Genomic DNA, 19,847 nt, shown 5'->3' on the forward strand with positions numbered 1-19,847 from the left:
AAAAAAAAAAAAAAACAAGATTGAAGGATGGGTCAGAGCAAGTCCAGAGGAGAATTTTCTATTTTTGTTAAAAACTCCCAATTAGGAGAAGGATCAAGTACCCTGGCAGCGCCCTTGCTTTGTTCTTGTATATATTCCCACTCCATTTTTCTTTCTATTAAGGGTATGAGAAGAGTTTTCTTAAAAACATTAAATGGGAAAAAAAAGTGAGATTTAAAAAAACAAAACAAAACCCCTAAGATGTCTTTTGCCCCTGTCCGACCTCAGATGTCAAGTGTATGGCAAATTGAGCTCATTAAAGCTGGCAGTCCCTGCTCACTGCCAGCCTGGCGGGTCATGTAGCATTTTAACCATCTATGGTTTGTGGAGGCGGAAGCACAGATTCCTGGCATTCCCATGTAGAGTTGGGAAGGAAGTGGTGGGTTTAAGGTGGGCCTCAGAATTAGTCTTCTTAACAATCATCAGCGTTCCTAACATACTGACCCTCCCTGTCATACTGAGGGTGGGCTTCGCTATCAAGTTGCCAGAAGAATCCCTCAGCAGTTGTCATCGGTGTCTCAGCCAGTCATCCGGAAGCCCACCTACCCTCCACACAAGCTGTTCCCGAGGGCAGCAGCTTCTGATTTGTCACGCCAAGACTCTGTTCCCCTTCTCACATCTCACATTGTCTCTTCTGCCTCTGGAGCCTCCTGGACATCTTCTTTCTCTTGCTCTTCACTAGCACTTCTTACTACCAAGGCCCCAGCTCACTGAGATCAGCCATATTTGTTTACTGGCTGCTGCTCAAGAGAACCCAGGCTTCAGAGTGACTGTTTGCCTGATTTCTCGGCCGGTGGCTTAGAGTGTTTAGAGAAGACTTGTTCAACTAACTGTTGTATGAAAGAAAGAAAATCACAGGAGGTGTTAGCTTTCGCTGACACGTCTCTGTTTTAGGTGTAAGGTGTGCGAGTGTATGTGTAGGAGGGTATGGACGAGGGTTTAAGTGCAGCACATCTTCCTTAACCGGGGCTGTTGCGTGACTGGGAAAGGCGTGTGCTTGGATCAGGTTCCATTCTCACAACACAAATTTCCATAAAACGCTGAGGAGGGTCTCAGGTTAGCTGACCAGTAAGGAGTTCATTCCTTGTGGTTGGAGTTGGAGTCTTATCATAGCCTTTGTAAGGAATCCTCTTATCTATTTTTCATTCTAGTTTCTTATTAACTTAGAGCCCTTTCCTGGGACTGAGAGATGGTCACTGTGCCTGATGACCTGGGGCCTATGTGGTACACAGAGGGGGATGCTGGGGGGAGGGAGCGCTAAAGAGCGAGGGAGCTGATTCTCAAGGGGTAGTCTCATGCATGCGCACACACACATACATACTCACACAGTAATTAAGTATTAAAATAGCCCTTTTGCATTCATAGTCTTGTGTGAGCTACTGGACAGTGTCTGTGACTCACGCGATGATCATATCTAGTGTTTTAGTTGAATTAACCTAACTCTTCTGCCTCTGGTCCCCTCTCCATCCCACTCTTCATTTCCTGATAAGGCTTAAAGTAGGGTCTAGGCCAGTACAGTCTTCACAAAATAACGAAACAGCAAAATCCATCTATATCCTTCTCTTAATTTGCAAGCCAAGCCGTGTGTGGAAACCTGCTTTCTTTTTAACAGACATAACTGAAATTGACTCCTCTGTCCACCAGGATTGGATTGCCTTTGTGCCCTAGTGCTTGCTAGAAGGGAGGTGAAGAGACAGACCCTGGCTGTGTGTGTTAGGGACTTCTGAGGCCACAGAGGGCATGTGGTGTTTGCCTGTGGTCTCACAGAGCAGAGTGGCTGAAGATGGCCCAGCTTGTGACCTTCTGAAGCGCCACCTGTGCCGGCTGACTCAGAAGCACACCTGTCTGAGCTGGGGAACGCTGCCCTTTGACATGCCTGTGTTACACTCACAGCTTTTTACTCAGCGTTTTTTGTTGAGATAAGGGGCATGGCTTGGTGACAAAGAACAGCCAGTATGCAGAAGGCCCTGGGATATATCCCAAATCAATCTCAAATCTCAATCAATCTCAATCTCTCTCTCTCTCTCTCTCTCTCCCCCTCTGTCTCTCTCTCACACACACACACATACACACACACTCCCCATTCCTAAACTAATAACAATAAGTAGTTTTCTCCATAAAGAACCCTGTGATATTCTTGTCATGATCCATTCTGCCTTTTTTTTTGCAGTGTTTTGTCATTTTTCTATTTTTTTAAAAAAGTTAATGCCTGTCACTTACTTGTTTAAAAAAAAAGTTGTTATGACTAATTTTTTTTTTTTTTAAAGACAGGGTTTCTCTGTGTCGCTTTGGCTGTCCTGGAACTCACTCTGTAGACCAGGGTGGCCTTGAACTCAGAAATCTTCCTGCCTCTGCCTCCAAGTGCTAGGATTAAAGGCATGCGCCACCACTGCCCAGCTATGACTAATTTTTTACTTTGATCAAGCTGGGATCACTCAGGGGAATCACTGACTCCATTCTGACAGCTCAGCTTATCTCTTTAACCAATAGAAAAGCTTGGTTAAAGCTTTTCTGACCTGATGACCCCCTCAGCTTGCTGCTCCCCAGGGATGTATAATTGCCAAAGCAATGCTTACGCTGCTCTCAGCACTTCTCAATAAGTACTTTACTTTTAATAATCTGTCTGTGTTTGGGAATGTGCACATGAGTGTAGGTGCAAAAGTAGGCCAGAAGAGGGCAGTAGATCCCGTGGAGCTGGAGTTACCGGTGATTGTGATTCCACCCATGCGAGTTCTGGGAACCGAACTGAGGCCTTTACTACTCCTTACTGCTGAGTCATCTCCAGTCCCCTTCGCCACTTCTTATCTTTGTGTCTTCTCTCAACATGCTGCAAACTCCCGTTAGTTGTTAACCTTTAGTTGGATACCCCTGGCGAGTAGTCATGATCTGGAACCTTCAGAGTTCAGATCCAGCTGCTTGCTGCTCTCATGACTTCTTCAGGTGAGTCACCTTAATCCTTCGCTTCTGTTTCTCTATCTGAAAAGCAGATTAAAAGTAGCACTTGCTACCCCCAGCTCTGGTGCCAGAGGGGGTTAATGTTAAAGCCGATGGTGTATGTCAAGCCTGTTTAAATGTTAGTTCTGTAATACTTGTGTTTGCTGATGCAAGTGTTTGTCCCGGCTGCATTGTCACACATCTGAAGCTAGATCTATCTTCTCATTGTCTTGGTTTTTGTTCTCGTCTAGAATACTCTCCTTAAATACTGAGTCTTCAGTTTCTTCCACTCCAGCCTGTTCCCTTGTTTATAGACAAAGCCCTGGAAGGCCACCACAGCCTGTTTTTTTTCCTTTGAGTGGCCAAAGCTGACACTCAGGCCAGCATCAGTGGCTCGAGTACACTGAAATTCTTTGCCCTTCCTGTTTGATCCAAATTCTCTAGGTGTCTCTAGCCTGCTCTGACTTCTGGGAATGGGAGGCAGAAGCATGAAAAGCCGCCCTGCCTCCTGGTGGCTGTGCTTGGGATTGAGGTATTTCCCAGCATCCTAGAGTAAAGCACTCACCTGCTTGTGACCCAACTTTCAGGCGGCACGCATTGGCCGTTTCTTCCATAAAGGATAACATGATGGCATTGATTCCAGGCTCCTCTCGTTCTTCCTCCTTCCATTCCTTCTCCCACTTACACAAATACCTCTCTTTAATGGGAAGAGAATGTCGGAGATTTGGGGGTCGAGCTTACTTCTGGTTCAGAGTGGTTTTGTGGAGATTCTGTGACTATGGACTAGGTTGTTTCCACTGCATGAGAATCGTACTCATGATGCAAAGGACAAAGCCCTCGAGGACCTGGAGCTCCCTAACCCTATTCCTTGGTCTTCTCTCTTCCCTCCCCAGTCCTGCCTCTGACGCCAAGTATACGTACATCCTTTAAGCTTGGGTTCCTTAAGAGTTAGACAGACCTTGGTTCTTAGCTCCTCTTTTTTGGCTTCCTCTCAAAAGGTTACTCTTACATTTAGTCGTACAAAATTGCTAGTATTTGGCCTCTTTCTCCTTTTTTTTTTAACCTCACCAAATAGAGATTTCATAAAGCTCACTCTAATGCACACTTACGGTTTGCCTGCGGGGTTGCTCTCAGGCCACAGTGATGCGGCCTCTCAGCTCACCCTCCTTGTAATAAGACCTGGTTGGCCGCAATCCCTCAGGCTGAGTGGTGTTCCTGTCTTTGCAGTGTCAAGTGTATTTGTTTATCACAGTCCAAGCCAACTTTACGCAGTGCTTGTGATGTCTGGCGAAGCTCTGTAGTAACTACTGGAATCCTTTGCCCTTTCTAATGCTCCTTTGCTTTATTCTGCAGTCTTCACATACAATGGCGCCAACCAGGAAACCTGCGAACACAGCCACGGCCAGTGCTCCCGGCATGCCTTCTGCACCGACTACACCACTGGCTTTTGCTGCCACTGCCAGTCCAGGTTTTACGGAAACGGGAAACACTGCCTGCCAGAAGGTGATTGACAGGCCGGGGTGGCTGTGTGTATGTTGTAGACACCTGCCTGTTTCCAGTTGCTGAGTGGGTGCTGCTTGGTGCCCTTACGTCTCTGCTGCCTGAATCCCAGCACCAGTGACTTGCAAGCGTTCAGGGGATGACTGAGTGATAAATACGTTTGGACTGGTTTCCCAATTTGAGAATGACTTGAAATGTTTCCATTTTGCCCTTTAACTTGATAGAACTAAAGGGGAGGGTAAAGAAGGGGAATGGAAGAGATTACAGACAGGACTGGATCATAAGTGAGGAATTGGTCATGGAAGGGACTTGTTAAATGGGGTTTATAACTATAAATGTAACGCTGTTGAAACAGGAGAAGCAGGAGGGTTGAGAGATGAAGGCTAGCCGGGATTTCATCACGAATCCTCAGTCAGCATCTACAGAGAGCTTATTTCAAGAAAACCAAAATCAACAGTGATAACAACAATAATAGTAAAGCAATGTTTCCAAAGAGTGAGCATGGGGCATGGTCAGGAGAGTGAGTTCACCTGTGTACACCTCTCCCCAGCCTGATGATGGCCAAGGCTGAAAGGATTGCTTTTGTCTTTCAGGGGCACCTCACCGAGTCAACGGGAAAGTGAGTGGCCACCTCCGAGTGGGTCACACTCCTGTGCACTTCACTGACGTGGATCTACACGCTTACATAGTGGGCAATGATGGCAGAGCCTACACTGCCATCAGCCATATCCCACAGCCCGCAGCCCAGGCCCTTCTCCCTGTCCTGCCCATCGGAGGCCTGTTTGGCTGGCTCTTTGCTTTGGAGAAGCCAGGCTCTGAGAATGGCTTCAGCCTCACAGGTGAGCAGAGCTCAGTTCTGGCAAACAGGGATTCAAAACTGGTACCTGAACAGCCTCTGCGGGTGATTTTATTTCTGGAGAAATGTGCTTGGACTCCAGGCTGTTGGCGGTTTTGAAAGGCAGAGGTTTTGCTGTGCGTGGAAAGCTTTCTGCTCTTACAGAAAGCCACAGAATGGTTTAATGAGTGGTAAATTCCTATTTTCTGCTATCACCCCTCAGCATGGAAGTATCACGTTAGTGTAACTTCGGAACGTTCTCTGTTAATATGCTAGATTTTAAAGAGAACGGGGCAGGGGGAACTGAGCGTCTTTTGAGACCTTCAGGAGATCAGGGGGTCTGCAGCTTCCAGAACTGAGCCTGGGCATGCCATACTCCCCTTAGGTACCGTACGTCTCCAACAGAGACTGGGAGGAGGATGCGCACACTCCTCTTAGCTATTTGAACCCAGGCCTCTTAAATGATAGGCAAGCATATAAGCCAATCCTCAGGATGACCTAATCAAGAGTTCTTGTCACCCACTGGCTGAGTGTCTGTCTCCTGCAGGTGCTGCCTTTGTCCATGCCGTGGAAGTTACGTTTTACCCTGGAGAGGAGAGGGTTCGGGTCACTCAGACTGCCGAGGGGCTTGACCCAGAGAACTATCTGAGCATTAAGACCAACATTGAAGGCCAGGTGCCCTTCATCCCAGCCAATTTCACAGCCCACATTACTCCGTACAAAGAGTTTTATCATCACAGGGACTCAGGTAATGTGTGAGTTTCCACAGCTGTAAAATGGACATGGTGCCAGCCTCACAAGATAGTGACAAGGGCTAGGTTAAATGAATAGTCACGCGGAATGTCCCGAACTGCATGGGACACAAAATGAGGTCGATAGAATTTCGTTCGTTCTTGTGTTTAGGAGGTATACATACTCATATTTTATATATGTGTATATATAAATTATGTAGATGATCAGAGTGCTGATTTCTGTATACAAGAATGTCAATATATTTGCACATTATTTTCTGATAGTAATAACTGATAAGATACTATCCTCTCGAGCATGGACTGTTAGATTTATGATTGTCTGTGACTGTTCCAGCTGATGATTTTAGTTTGCTTTGGGGGTCACAGAAAGATGCTTTTCAGCGTTCTGAAACAAAGGTGACATTTGGAGTCAACATAGAAATCTATTCACATCTATGGGGAAAAGAGTCATTGGAAAGTCCATTTTCTCATTTTTTAAGCGTAAGAGTAGAAACAATTTTCTGTTGTTGATAAGTTGCATAAGGTATAATTAGCTGTACAAAGCGCGTCCAGCCTGCCCTGCCTCACAGTAGCCTATGAACATAGCCCAACACATTTGCAGATGATAGTGCCATGTCGAGATGTCAGAAGGTTGGGCACACCTATACACAGTATGAGCTGCATACAAGATGCTCCAGTGGTCACAATTGTCGTTTTGCAGTTTGTGTGTCTTGAGTGGCATCTGGTCTATGCCCTTGTCTTTCATCATGAGAGCTGAGTACAGAGAAAAGACTGGAACACAGACCTTAGCTGTGTTCAGAATAGACTGGGGCCAATCATGGTGCAACTCCCAAGAGGAACAACTTTTTGCTCTGTCTTTCCCTGGACCTTGCTTACCTTGTAGGGGAGGGGTTATTTCCTTTGTGCAACGTGCCTCAAATCTTGAGACATGTAGAGCTGCATTGCCTTGAGTTCCAAGCAGAGATCTACCACATCCCAAGCTACTCACCTAAACTCTGGTCTCTGCACACACAGTCAGTGCCTGTCTTACGTGGCTGTGAGGAGCAGACCAGGTGGTGTGTATACAGCCCTCAGCTTTCACACACTGGGACAGCGTGACGCTTGTTTCTAGTGTGTGATGACAGCTGCAGCACTTGTAGTCCCTTCTCCTCTTCAGCACTGTGGCTAGGTACCCTCTCAGGTTCCAGGAGAGGTCTTTCCTTACAAACGTCCTGTAGAAGCTCTGGGAATTCTCAAGGGCATCTGCTTCCAGGAATGGGGTAGAAAACTGTAGAAAAATATACCAAACAGGAACATTTTTGGTTTTAGTGTTTTAAAATTTTACCAGTTTGCCTGTAAAATGTTTGTTACAGTCGTGACGTCCTCCAGTTCCAGAAGTTTCTCTCTCACTTCTGGTTCTATCAACCAAACGTGGTCCTACCACATCGAACAGAACATCACTTACAGGGTGTGCAGGCACGCCCCCAGACACCTGACCATCCCTGCCACCCAGCAGCTGACTGTGGACCGGGCCTTTGCTTTGTACAATGAGGATGAGGGTGTGCTGAGATTTGCTGTGACCAATCAGATTGGCCCTGTTGAAGGTATGTATCACATTTTGCTGAGGAAAAAGAAAAAATCATGTTCTTTCTTAGAAGCCTTAGGACAGGTCTGAGGTGAGTAAAGTTTTGGTGAGTGCCAGATAGAAAAGTCAGTGAGGCTGTCCTGGCCTGCAGGTATAGACAGACAGACAGCTATACAACATGGATAACACAGTCCATGCCGAAGGTCACAAATATGTATGGAGCATGAACCTGTAGGCTAGGTGGTACCAGTCAGGCTTCCCCCCAGGGCTGAGGAGATGGTCAGAGGCAGATCCCTGGAGCTCATTAGCTGGCCAGTATCACTGAATCAGTGAGCTGTGAGAACTGCTGTGGGCAGAGGCTCTTGTTCTTGATCTCCCAAAAACAAACCCTGGATCCCAATGTGGCACGAGAGAACCAACTCTCCAGAGTTGTCCTCTGACCTCTACACATGCACTGTGGTGTGCACATGTGAGTCTCTCCTTGTACACATAGTAAATTTTTAAAAATTAAGTTGGAGATTAACAGTCAGGGAAGACACCTGATACTGACCTCTGGCGTCCACATGTGCCTGCATGTATGCACACACGTAAACACATGATACTATACCACAGACATGTAGTGTAATGCTTGTGTCTTGAAACATTGCATGTATATACATATACATAATACATCCATACACACACAAGTAAGTGAGAATATGTTCCAGATTCATTAGAAGATGTAATATTGATTTGGTATTACTTCCCAATCTGTCTTTTATTGATCTACCCAATCTCTATCAGAAACCAGCTGGCTCATTTACAGAAACAAGCAAATTGATTCTGAAACAGACATTCCAGGAACCCATAGTAGCTAATAAGATCATCTTGGATCAACTGTCCAAATGCAAAAGAATAAAGTAGGGCCCCTGTCTCACCTCACATATAAACAAAACCCAACTCAAAGCGGATCAAAGACCTAAATGTAAGGGCTAAACTTTTGCATTTACCAAAGGCTTTGTCTCCAGATGGCATACTATTTGGGGAGGTTCCAGAAACTAGGCGGTGGGCACTAGCCGGAAGAAGTAGATCATGGGGCCAAGACTTCATGGGTTATATTGTGTCCTGTCTGCCACATACTACCGCCATCGTGATCTGCCTTAACGTAGTCAGAAGCATCAGAGTCAGTCTATGCACTGAAACCCAAGCCAGAATAAATCTGTTCTTGCTGTTCTTGATGTCTTTCTGTATTTTGAGGCAGTGATGATAACACTAACATAGAAGCGTTCTTCGTAATAGCCAACAGGTAGAAACACCTAGATGACCTGTCAACTGATGCACGTACAAAACAGTCCTAAACCCACACAGTAGACAATACTCAGCCGTGAAAAGGAATCAAGTACTCATGTGCTACAGCATGGGTGGAGTGGGACAGCATCACGTTAAGTGAAAGAAGCAGTGGCAGGGACAGCACAGTGCATGATTCCAAGTATGTAGAGTGTCCACACAGAGGCAGCCCAGAGAGTTACGAAGTAGACTAATAATGGTTGCTCATGGACAGGAGGGAATACACCAAGGGATAGTCACTTAGGGGTGCAGGGTTCCTTCCTAGAGTGATGAATGTCCTAGGAATTGATCGTCACAGTGGTGGTGCAGCTCTGACTGTGGTGAAATCATTGTTTGCCTTTCAAGTGAGTGGATTGTGTGTCTTGGGTATTGCATCTCGACTGAAGGAAACTGGCAGAAGCAACTCAGAGGTTCACATTTTCACTGGGCCTTAGCCCTACCTGACAGATGGGAACATTCTGTGGTCATCCAGCAGTAGAACACAGCAGAACCTTATGTGGAAGCAAGTCTCACTAGACTGCAGACTGGGTGATTCCATCTTGGAAACACTGGCAAAGGGAGAACGGTAGAGTTGGTGAAAAGAGCAGTGATGGGCAGGGTGGAGAGGAGGGTGGATGGAAGAGCAGAACCTAGGTCTGTGAAGCCACGGCGCACCAGGATCTGATGGGGGAATCTATATTCTTACGCATGTGTTATTCAAAACCTGAATGCTTGCACGTAGAGTGATCCTGATAGTTTTTAAAGATTATTTTATTATGTGTGTGTGTGAGAGAGAGACAGAGACAGAGACAGAGAAAGCACATGTGCAGATGACCAGGGAGGCCAGAAGCATCAGATCCACGAGAGTTGGAGTTCTGGCAGCAGACATAGGTGTTGGGAACCAAACTCCAGTCCTCTAGAAGAGAGAGCAGCAAGGGCTTTTAACCACTAAGCCATTTCTCCAGTCTAAGCTCTTTTATTTTTAAATTATATTTATTTTTATTTGTTTTTAAAATGAATATACAAAGTAACAGGTTTCATTATAGGGCTTTCGTACAGATTTTTTTGGAGGTCATCTTTCTCACCTATTCTCCTTTCCTGTCTCTCTACCTTGGTGCCCCACTTATCCCCTTCCTTCCCCAAAGAGTGGACCCTGTTCTTTCATGAATGTATATTCTGTTACTCTCTCTTTCCTTTAGATCCTCTTTCCCTCTCGTGGTATTCTTTCTAGTTTTATGGCCTCCTATAGGCTCACCTATCTAGAAATTAAAATCTAGACTTTTTATGAGAAGAAACAATGGAGTAATCCATTTTCTGCAAATGTCACTATTTCTGTTTTCTTGACAACTAAATAAAAGTCCATTGTCTGTATGCACCACATAGTCTTTATCATCTATTAATAGACATCTACGATGACTCCATTTCCTTTTTGTTGTGAATAGTGCAGACACTCTCTGTCAGGACTTAGTGACCTCTGGAGTAAGTCCACATGAGACCCATGGATGTTAGTTACTGGCTAGATCCATGGATGTTAGTTATTGGTACTGCAACTATAGTGCACAATACAGTAGGGGAGTTGTGTGGCTGAAGTTGGAGAGAGGAGGCTATGAAAAATGCTCTTAGCAATTTTTCTGTGAACTTGCTTGTTCCTCAAAGGCTGTCCGTTTTACAAACATGACCTAGACAAGCTAGAAGGGGTCTGCAAAATTCAAGAAAGTCCACAGAGAATCAAGATGACATTTGAATTCTTTAAATCAGCACATCATGCTTTCCCCTTAGAGCAAGAGGCATGTAAAGTGAATAACTGTCCCTCAGTCACTGTTGACAATGCACACAGAGTCAGCAGCACCTGTGAGAGGTCGCTGAGCAAATCTGTATGCAATTGTTGGAGCTGACATCCCTTGTGACTCCACAAATTCAATATGGGTGTTGCCTCTGCAACACATTAGCTAAAGAGGAAGGTGAGAGGACCTTGGGTGAAAGGAGAATCCTGAGTTTGCTAGTTTGGTTGCTTTGGAAAGGAAACTGGCCTAGGGTTTACCCATTGGGCAGCTGACGATGGCATTATAACATAGTAAATTAGTGAATGGAGATGCTGCTTGATTTTAGAGCCGCATGTTAATAAAGAAGAAGGGTTCCAGTTGCATTCCATGAGGAGAGAGATAAAAACAACTGTGTCACACAAACCACCTCTCCATGCACAGATCCCCAGCTCTGCCCTTTCCAAGTGGAGAGATCTGGTCTGCGAGGAAGAACCACCCATGTCATAGAATCCCGTGGACTCATTTAGGAAAGAGGTTTCCTATCTTTGAAAATATCTTTGGGTCTCTTCTTTCCAAATGAGAGCAAGCTAGCAAAATGTTAGCAAAGAGTACCAGTTGCTAATTAGTCTCGTGAGCCGCTCTCCCACCCAAATGCTGTTTAATAACTAGTATGGAATGTTTCCAAGCAGTGTCCTGAGTACCTTACATGAATTAGCTTATCTAATCCCCATAGCAACCTCTACTCAACAGGGGCGCAATGTTATTCTTTCTTTATTGATATAAAACCGACACGTTGGGATGAAACAGTTTGAAATGCAGCTGGTAAGTGTCAGGCTGGGGTTCAAACCCTGGCACTGGGCACAGAGCGGGACTGTAGGTTTCAACATTTTGAGATTGAACCATGCTTCGCACACTTTTTCCCCTGTCATTGCTCAGGAGCCTTTCCAGAGGGGGCTTCTATCAGTCTGGAAGGCATGCCAGGTCACATAACTGTGTGTCAACGTGGCTCTGTGTTATAGTAGTAATTTTATGGGGAGTTTCTGCCCCACTCTATCCCATTTAGCTCCCAAGTACACACAGAGACATTAGCTTTTATTAGCAAGCTGATGGATGGCACTGTTGGGCATGTTCTGAACTTTTCTAACTTGACTAGTCTATCAATAACCAGATAAATGCCTGTTACTTGTCAACCAAGTCTTGCTGTGTTCTGTGTGCATCCTCAGTACAAGTTTCTCTTGGCCATGTGCCCCATGGCCCATCATGCCTCACGGTGACCTCCTTCCCTTTTCCTGTCCTTCTCCTCATGGTCTCTACCTGAGATCCCCACACTCAGTCCAGAGTCCTGCCTTCCTCTCTCTCCTGCCCAGTCACAGGCTCTAGCTTTTTATTATCCAATCAGAGATTGTTGGGGAGCATTCTTTACAGCACATTGGTCAATACAGTGCCCATGTCCAGACTGCAACCTGATTCTGGGGCACAGAGCTCAGCATCTGAATCCACAGCGCTCAAGACCAACTCCAACACTGGCTTTGCAAGATGCGGGTGGTGCTATTCCCAGTGAGGAAGAGAAGCCTGTGATCCTTGCTGTCCTCCAACCACAGTCCTCTGTCCCAGGCAGTTGTGTGTCATATTGTCACAGAACAGAACATGCCGCTCGTCCTCCCTCGCCAGGGATTAGAGGGCCATTCTGTGAAGCCCAATGATGGCTCCTTTAAGGAAACCATTCTTCTCTTTCTAAGTGAGTCAATGAATTCTAGCTCTTCCATCAGGGAGTCACTAGTTTAAGTGGGTGAAATATAAACTGGCTTAAGAAGTACATGGCCATCCTTGACTTACAGTGAGAGGAGAGAACTAGCAGTCTCAGAAATTATGAACAGTGACGTGGTTTTTAGGAACGTTTTCTCAAGATGATCCTGGGAGTTACACTTAGTGGCTGTGTGCAGAAGGGCTCACTGAAATAGCTGAGTTTTACATTTTTGTTGTTTTTCTTAATAAAGGGCTCTGCATTTCCCCTTTGCACTGGATTCTGAATTATATAACTATTGTCTGTTAAATCAGTATCGTGTAATTGTGGATGTGCTCAAATTGACATAAGTACAGTAGTTTAAGAGTGCAGGTCATCTCTGGTCTGCTTCTCGAATTCTCTTTTTATGCTAATGCCTAGCAGGGAGATTGGCTCTGACAGACTCATGCACTTGTTAATCTTTCCTGGAATTCACTGTGGTCAAATCTGGATGCTGAGGAGGACTGCCTAAGAAGGCTAAGCATTGGTATTCATAAATTTAAGTAGTTTGAAGATGACTATTCACTTTGAAAGATACTCTAAAATGAGGAAGTAATTGTGGGGAGAGTGAGGTTCTTGTCTTGCATGGGCCTGGTGTGAGCTCTGTCCCTGTTCTTAGTTAAAAATCTGGCTGGAGACTGGTTTCAGTAACTCTATCTACAGGCCCACATTAACCAAGCACTGCTACCCCAATGCTGGGTTCTTGTCCCTTGGCAAACAGGTCCAGAAGAAGGCATTCCCAGGATGGCTGGTGGGCTTTTTTGGTCTGGCAGAGATTCTCTTACATTAGCCAACATTGAGGTGAACTGGGGATACACCCGTGCCAACCCCATATTAAGGCCCCGATTGGGGAACTGAAAATGAATGTTCTGCCATAGGGGTGCACTGTGCTGTCTCTTATAAAGTGGACGGGAGGAGTTTACTAGGAAGTGGAGATATCTCAGCCATGGCATTTCAGTTTACAGCAGACTGTTGAAACAAACCAGAAGAGCTTGACTTGGGCAGCAGGACAGTGAAAGTACTAGGGAGACAGTGAGAGTCCTGAAGGACCCGGGGGACGCCCACCCTCTGAAGTAGGCTGCGGTAACTAGCACTTGGGATGGCCTGCAGCTACTTTGAACCGGCCTCAGCTGTAGAAGGTGGCAGGGGAGTCACGGGCGAGATAGAGGCGACAGAGAATCCTGGCACTAAGTGCAGGCAGAAGTCCTGCCAAGGTATGTCTACAGATGCTAGAATTCTGGCTTCTAACAGTGAGAGAATTATTGTACAGGTGGGATGTCCTGGGTGTTCAGACACAGACTTAAGAGGCAGAGCCTCCCCGCCCCCTGTTATATCGTTCACGGAGTAGTCTAATAGCAGGAGTGACTCAGTGCAGAGATTGACATACACAGGGCTCCTGAAGCTGTCTGTGTCTAAGATTACAGTTCCAAAGACTGAGGCAAAGCAGACACCTCAGATAAGGACCAAGAGCTGCCGCACTGAGGAGGCAGAACACAGTCCCTTAGGACGGCCAGACGAGCCAGTGGGAACAACAGCCTTGGAAATACAGTATGTTCCATTTTAAAGAGCAAATCCAGGAGATAACAAACAGTGCCATTTGGATTTTGCCCTGCAGAGTCAGAAGGGGGTCACTGGGCATCTGAATGTCATCCTTGTTGTCTATCCTTTGGGTTAGATAGGTAACTTTTTGAGGTTCCTCTGGTGATGGCTACAGCAGAATGGTGGACAGCCTGGGCCCTGGCCTGGGGCCCTTTGGATTTCTATCTTCCAACCCTACCTACTTCTTCTGACTGTGACCTTGGGAAGTTACTTGACTGTGTGCCGTATAGCAAACGAAGGTAGGCCGTTGCTGCTGTCTGCACATGTCATCGTGCAGGTTTAATGGGGTTGGATATGGAGGGTTCCGAACACTGCTGAGGAGACACTCAAGGGTTGTCATCTACGACTTGTATGACACTCTCCAGAAGTTATTTAGAGATGGATTCACAAGAGTAGGCAGTGGGAAGCTATTTCTATTTATTTGGTTGTACCTTAGTTCAGGTTTTACTGCTGTGAACAGACATGAGGACCAAGGCAACTCTTATAAACGCAACATTTAATTAGGGCTGGCTTACAGGTTCAGTGGTTCAGTCCAGTATCATCATGGTAGGCATGGTACAGGGAGAACTGAGCATCCTACATCTTCATCTGAAGGCTGCTAATGGGAGACTGACTTCCAGGCAGCTAGGGTGAGGGTCTTAAAGCCCACACCCACAGTGACACACCTACTCCAACAGGGCCACACCTTCTAGTAGTGCCAGTCCCTGGGCTGAGCATATACAAACCATCACAGGTTGTATCTCTACAAAGAAAGTTTTGGGTCGGGGGGGCAGAGATGACCCAAGATGGCTCAATGGGTAAAGGAGCTTGCCATATGTACTAGTTTGCTTTCTGTTGCTGTGATAAACTCCATGACCAAAACCAATCTGGGGAGGGAAAGGTTTACTTCATTTATAGATGACAGTTCATCATGAGGGGAGGCCAAGGCAGGAGCTCCTGGCAGGAGCCGGAGGTAGGTGCTGAAGTAGAAGCCATGGAGGAGTATTGTTTGTTCCTCCTAACCTGCTCAGTTTGCTTTTTTAACATCCTAGGACCACTTGCCTGGGGCTGGTACCACCCACTGTCAGCTGAGCTGTCTCACATCAATCATTAATCAAGAAAATGCTCCTTGTCTGTAGGCCAGTCTGATGGAGGAGGCATTTTTTCAAATGAGAGCCCCTAGTGAGATGACCTTAGTGTGTGTCAAGTTGATAAAATCTAACCAGTGACCGGAGGGTAATTCCTGAAGTGTGAAAGGAGTGGGCACACTCCATGGAGATGTCCTCTGGGCATTTGAGTGTGCAAACCTGTGTGTACATACACAACATTACATATAAAATTTTTTTAATCTTCAAAATGACTTAGGGTTCCAAATTTATCCTCCTGATAGAGATAACTGATAATAGAGAAACATTCTCCTCCAGTAAGATAAGGAAGTGGCCACAGTGGTAGAAACCCTGTGTGTGTGTGTGTGTGTGTGTGTGTGTGTGTGTGTGTGTGTGTGTGTGTCTGTCTGTCTGTCTGTCTGTCTGGTCTGTCTGTCCATCATCTGTCGGTCATGTGCACGCAGTGACCAAGGTCTGTTTGGATGATTTACTGTCGTGCCTAGTATTTTAAGTGCCAACATGCTGGCCTTCTCGGCTGTAGCATATATGAACCCTTGAGCTAGGAATCTTCCTAAAATTGAGATTCTGACTGGGACAGAGCCTGAGACCCTGTGAGGTTTTAGATTTAATCCACAGAAACAGTGAGATTGAAGTGAGAGACTGACAAACTGAGAGCCAGAAGTTTAGAGGTTGAGTCTGTGCCAGCACACTTACTGACCCTGGATTCAAGTAATCTATCCCATGTCTCTTGCTCACCTTTCTTATGGGAACAGAAGTCTAGCACAGAGTCAGCCTGAGTTTCCCGGGAAGCAAACCTACTGAAAGCCAGACCCTGCTCTACAGAGTAGGCATGAGGAAGCTGTTGAAATTAACATCGAGAGACAAGTAGTCCACCTTAGCTTTGAGTTCATAACATAGCGAAGACTCCCATCTCCTTCCTTTCTCCCACATTCTCTCTGTGACAGTCACTCTGCCTTTTTCTCTTTCCTGTGCATAGTGGACTCGGCCCCTGTTACAGTGAATCCTTGCTATGACGGGAGCCACACCTGCGACACAACAGCAAGGTGCCACCCGGGAACAGGTGCAGACTACACCTGCGAGTGCACGCCTGGGTTCCAGGGTGATGGACGGAGCTGTATGGGTGAGAGACGTGTCTGTTTCTGTCACATAGTCCTGGTTTTCATCTTCTCTTTCCTGCATCACGGTTTGTGGTGGACAAGAACCTGTGGGTTTTGTGGTCATCTTCAGGCAATGATTTTTAGCCTCTGTTAATCTGGATGCCATTATAGGGAAGCAGAGGCAGAGTCTGGCTAGGTTTGGAAAGATAATTTAGAGGTGAGTATTTCGGTTAGAGCTATAGAAAGAAACCATCTTACGAAAATATAATTGTTTCACTTTTCCAAAGTATTCAAAGATTATCTTCCTATGTCTTAACTGGAAAGATTTGAAAATGGTTTTCCTTGTTTCTGAGGAACTGCTACTTGGGTTTTTGCCCAGTGTCCAAAACTCTCAAATTTCTATGCTTTCCATTTGCCAATCATTACTCCCACTGAAGCATCAGAGTGCTGGGGAAATTTAGTCGTCAGACCTTCGTTTCTGGAACACTCTGTCGCAGTGCCTTCTGTTCTCATTTTTGCCTAGATGTCAATGAATGTGCCACTGGCTTCCACCGCTGTGGCCCTAATTCTGTGTGTGTCAACTTGGTGGGAAGCTACAGGTGTGAATGCCGCAGCGGCTATGAATTTGCAGATGATCAGCACACGTGTATCTGTGAGTACCAGAGTCCCTTTTCCTTCAGCTGGGAGGCTGCTGAGTCCTACCTTGTGATTCACTGACGTCTCTACTATACCTGTTATACAGAGGCTCTCACATGTAGTTTTTGAAGTATATAGCCCTCTGCTGCAGTTTAGCTCAGTCCTGTCATGATGACATGTCACCATTGGATTTTCCCCATATAGGTATTATATTGAGTTACCTGAGGAAGCTCTCAATTGGGATTCTGGGGTCACGTGACCAGGCAGTGATTAGTAACACCCCAGCTCTAGAAAGAACTCATGTTAAAAGGTGCCTGTCTCATGTGAGGAGCCAAAGATCCCATCCACAATAAATATACCCTCTATGGATGGATCCGAAAGACCTAGAATTCCAAATTTATCCCACTGCTGGAGCCAATAATAAATACACATTTCAGTCTCCGGTAAGATGACAGAGTAACAATGGTATTAGGAACTGTGTGGGATGTGTCTATCTGTCAGATGTGTTCAGTGCTCTGGGGAATTACAAGCCGTAACCTGGATCTGTTTTGATGGCATGTCATGCCTAATATCTTAAACACAAACATATACTAGCACATCTCAACTCTAATAGGTATATGAACCTTGGACTAGAAATCTTGCTAAAAATGAGATGCTGACTGATAAAGGCCCTGAGACTGTATTCCTTAAGTTCCGTGGGTGTGCTGATACTGTTAGTCTGCGGGCAGGGTGACGAAGAGAAAGGATCACACTTTAGCTCTCACTTTCTTTTCAGTGATTGCCCCACCTCCCAACCCTTGCCTTGATGGCAGCCACACCTGTGCCCCTGAGGGGCAGGCCAGATGCATTCACCATGGAGGCATCTCATTCAGCTGTTCCTGCCTGCCGGGCTTCGTTGGCACTGGGCATCAGTGTTCTGGTGAGTACCTGTGGGTAGCTCTTGAGGACTCTGCATAGTCCCTTTAGGTATACATCCTCATAGAGACACAACTTCTCCCCTCCCATGACTCATGCAGCCTTTGGGAGTGCTGAAAGAGAACAGGCATCTTTAGAGTCAGAGGGGTGCTAAGGGTATTCTTCTGGCGCCAGACTGGTGAACTCCTGTGGTTGTCTCGGAGTGTTGGCGTCAGTTTGGAAACCTTCTGTTCCTTGGAGCTAGTGTAGGGTGGAGGGACTCATACCTACAGTTCTTCCTAAATTCTCCCGTTTTCATCAAACACCTGGTGAGGTGGGTTGTTATGTTGGTTAACTTGGTTGGTTGGTTTGTCGGTTGCTCTGGTCTCCCTGTGTAGCCCTAGGTAGCTTGAAACTCAAAGAGATCTACTTGCCTCTGCCTCAAGGATCAAAGGGGTATGCCATCAGACCTGGCAGTTTTTATTATGAAGTCGTCATGACCTAGGACCTGGGAGGAAAGAGCCTCAAAGAGAAACTGCCTTGATCAGCTTTGCCTGTGGGCATTCTCTTGATTGCTAACTGATGTAGGAGGGCCCTTTAACTGGGGGTGAACTCCTGGGCAATATAAGATAGCTAGCTAAGCTTGAACCTGAGAGTGAGCCAGGAGAGCAAGTCATTGATCTGCAGCATTGATCTTCCATGGTCTCTGCTTCAGTTCCTGTCTTGAGTTACTAAGATGGGTTGTGGTCTGTAAGCGTAAGCAGTAAAATAAGCCTTCCTAAACTGCCTTTGGTAAGTGTTTCATCTTTTCCATTTCAACTGCTTTCCAGCCTTTATCTCCTCACGATTTTCTCTTACAATAACCGAGTTTCAGTATTGTCATATGCTGTAGTCCATTTAGACAATTTAGAAGCTTCCTTGAATAACCTTTCTATTGATGCATTCTTCAGTCTAAACATTCACATTATTGGGTATGAATCTGATCTTTAAACAACCTCACAAGGCCCATTGGGTCAGGAGTCTGGGCATGATTCAGTAGGTCCTAAGTCTTAGAATCTCTAGTAAGGCTTAAGACAAGGGTCACTACTTAGTATGGACAGGCATCAGGACTGTTGGACACAGAGCCCCTGTTCTATCATAACATTGCTGTGCCCTCTGGTTTCTTGTCGTGTGGGCCTCTCATGAGACAGGGCTGTTTAGTCATAAGACAGCTTGCTTCATTATGGCTGGTCAGCAAGATGGAAGTCAAAGGTGCTTGCAATGTCGTTTTACTGTATTTGTTCTGATTGTATGTCTCTAAGGAGAGTCTTGATAGAGATTATACATATCATGAGACAGGGGTCACTGAGGTCCATCTTGGAGACTCCCCAACAAACCATAGCCATATTTGGTAACCATCCAGGCTTCAAAAAGGGGTCATTTTCCTAAAGATTCCACATGATAGTCTATGCTAATCATGGAAGTCACTTGCAGAATACATCTACACCATGTTAGATATGTGTATACATTCATATTTAAACGTGTTTCATAGTACTCATGTCTGTGAGCAATGAAGGCTCCTTGCCAAGAGACTCTGTGTTTGGGGAAACTTGCAGTCCAGAGGCACAGATTTTTTGCTCCATTAGATGAAGTGAGGATGTGTGTGTGTTCCTCCATCCACGCCCTAGACGCCCTAGAAAGGCGCTCTTGGATTCAGGTTCTCAATCTGGTTTAAGTCACTAGCAGGAGGCTTTGCTTCGAAAAGAGTCAAGTCTTCTCCACCTTCCCTCCACCTGGAGTGGCTTCTGGCTTGTACTAGTGTGAGCTGGATTGTTCCCAGGCACGTTGTTTAAGAGTCTGGGTGACTTTGCAGGAAGAACAGATTGTCTTGGAGTTTCAGGTGTGAGTTAAGGAAACCAGAGTAGAGAGGGTCTCTTATATTTTTGTTCAGGAGGTAGATGAATGGTACAGACTTTATTCTGAGGATTTCTGTGCTCAGAGACACTGGGTAAGTAGAGCATGGACAAGAGGGTGTGGACATAGAAGGAACAATATTTATCA

The 19,847-nt window shown here is 45.8% G+C and overlaps 1 protein-coding gene across 1 annotated transcript in view; it reads left to right on the forward strand.

Moving 5' to 3' along the window:
• Window positions 1–19,847, forward strand: part of Nid2 (nidogen 2) — a 61,323-nt gene that overhangs the window by 24,298 nt on the left and 17,178 nt on the right. Inside the window, exons 5-11 of the mRNA XM_031361431.1 lie at window positions 4,327–4,476; window positions 5,067–5,312; window positions 5,856–6,056; window positions 7,413–7,643; window positions 16,157–16,300; window positions 16,801–16,929; window positions 17,689–17,832. Coding sequence (XP_031217291.1) covers window positions 4,327–4,476; window positions 5,067–5,312; window positions 5,856–6,056; window positions 7,413–7,643; window positions 16,157–16,300; window positions 16,801–16,929; window positions 17,689–17,832 — 1,245 coding nt within the window. The remainder of the gene's footprint in view (window positions 1–4,326; window positions 4,477–5,066; window positions 5,313–5,855; window positions 6,057–7,412; window positions 7,644–16,156; window positions 16,301–16,800; window positions 16,930–17,688; window positions 17,833–19,847) is intronic.

Source organism: Mastomys coucha, unplaced genomic scaffold (assembly GCF_008632895.1).
Source record: "Mastomys coucha isolate ucsf_1 unplaced genomic scaffold, UCSF_Mcou_1 pScaffold9, whole genome shotgun sequence".
NCBI lineage: Eukaryota > Metazoa > Chordata > Mammalia > Rodentia > Muridae > Mastomys > Mastomys coucha.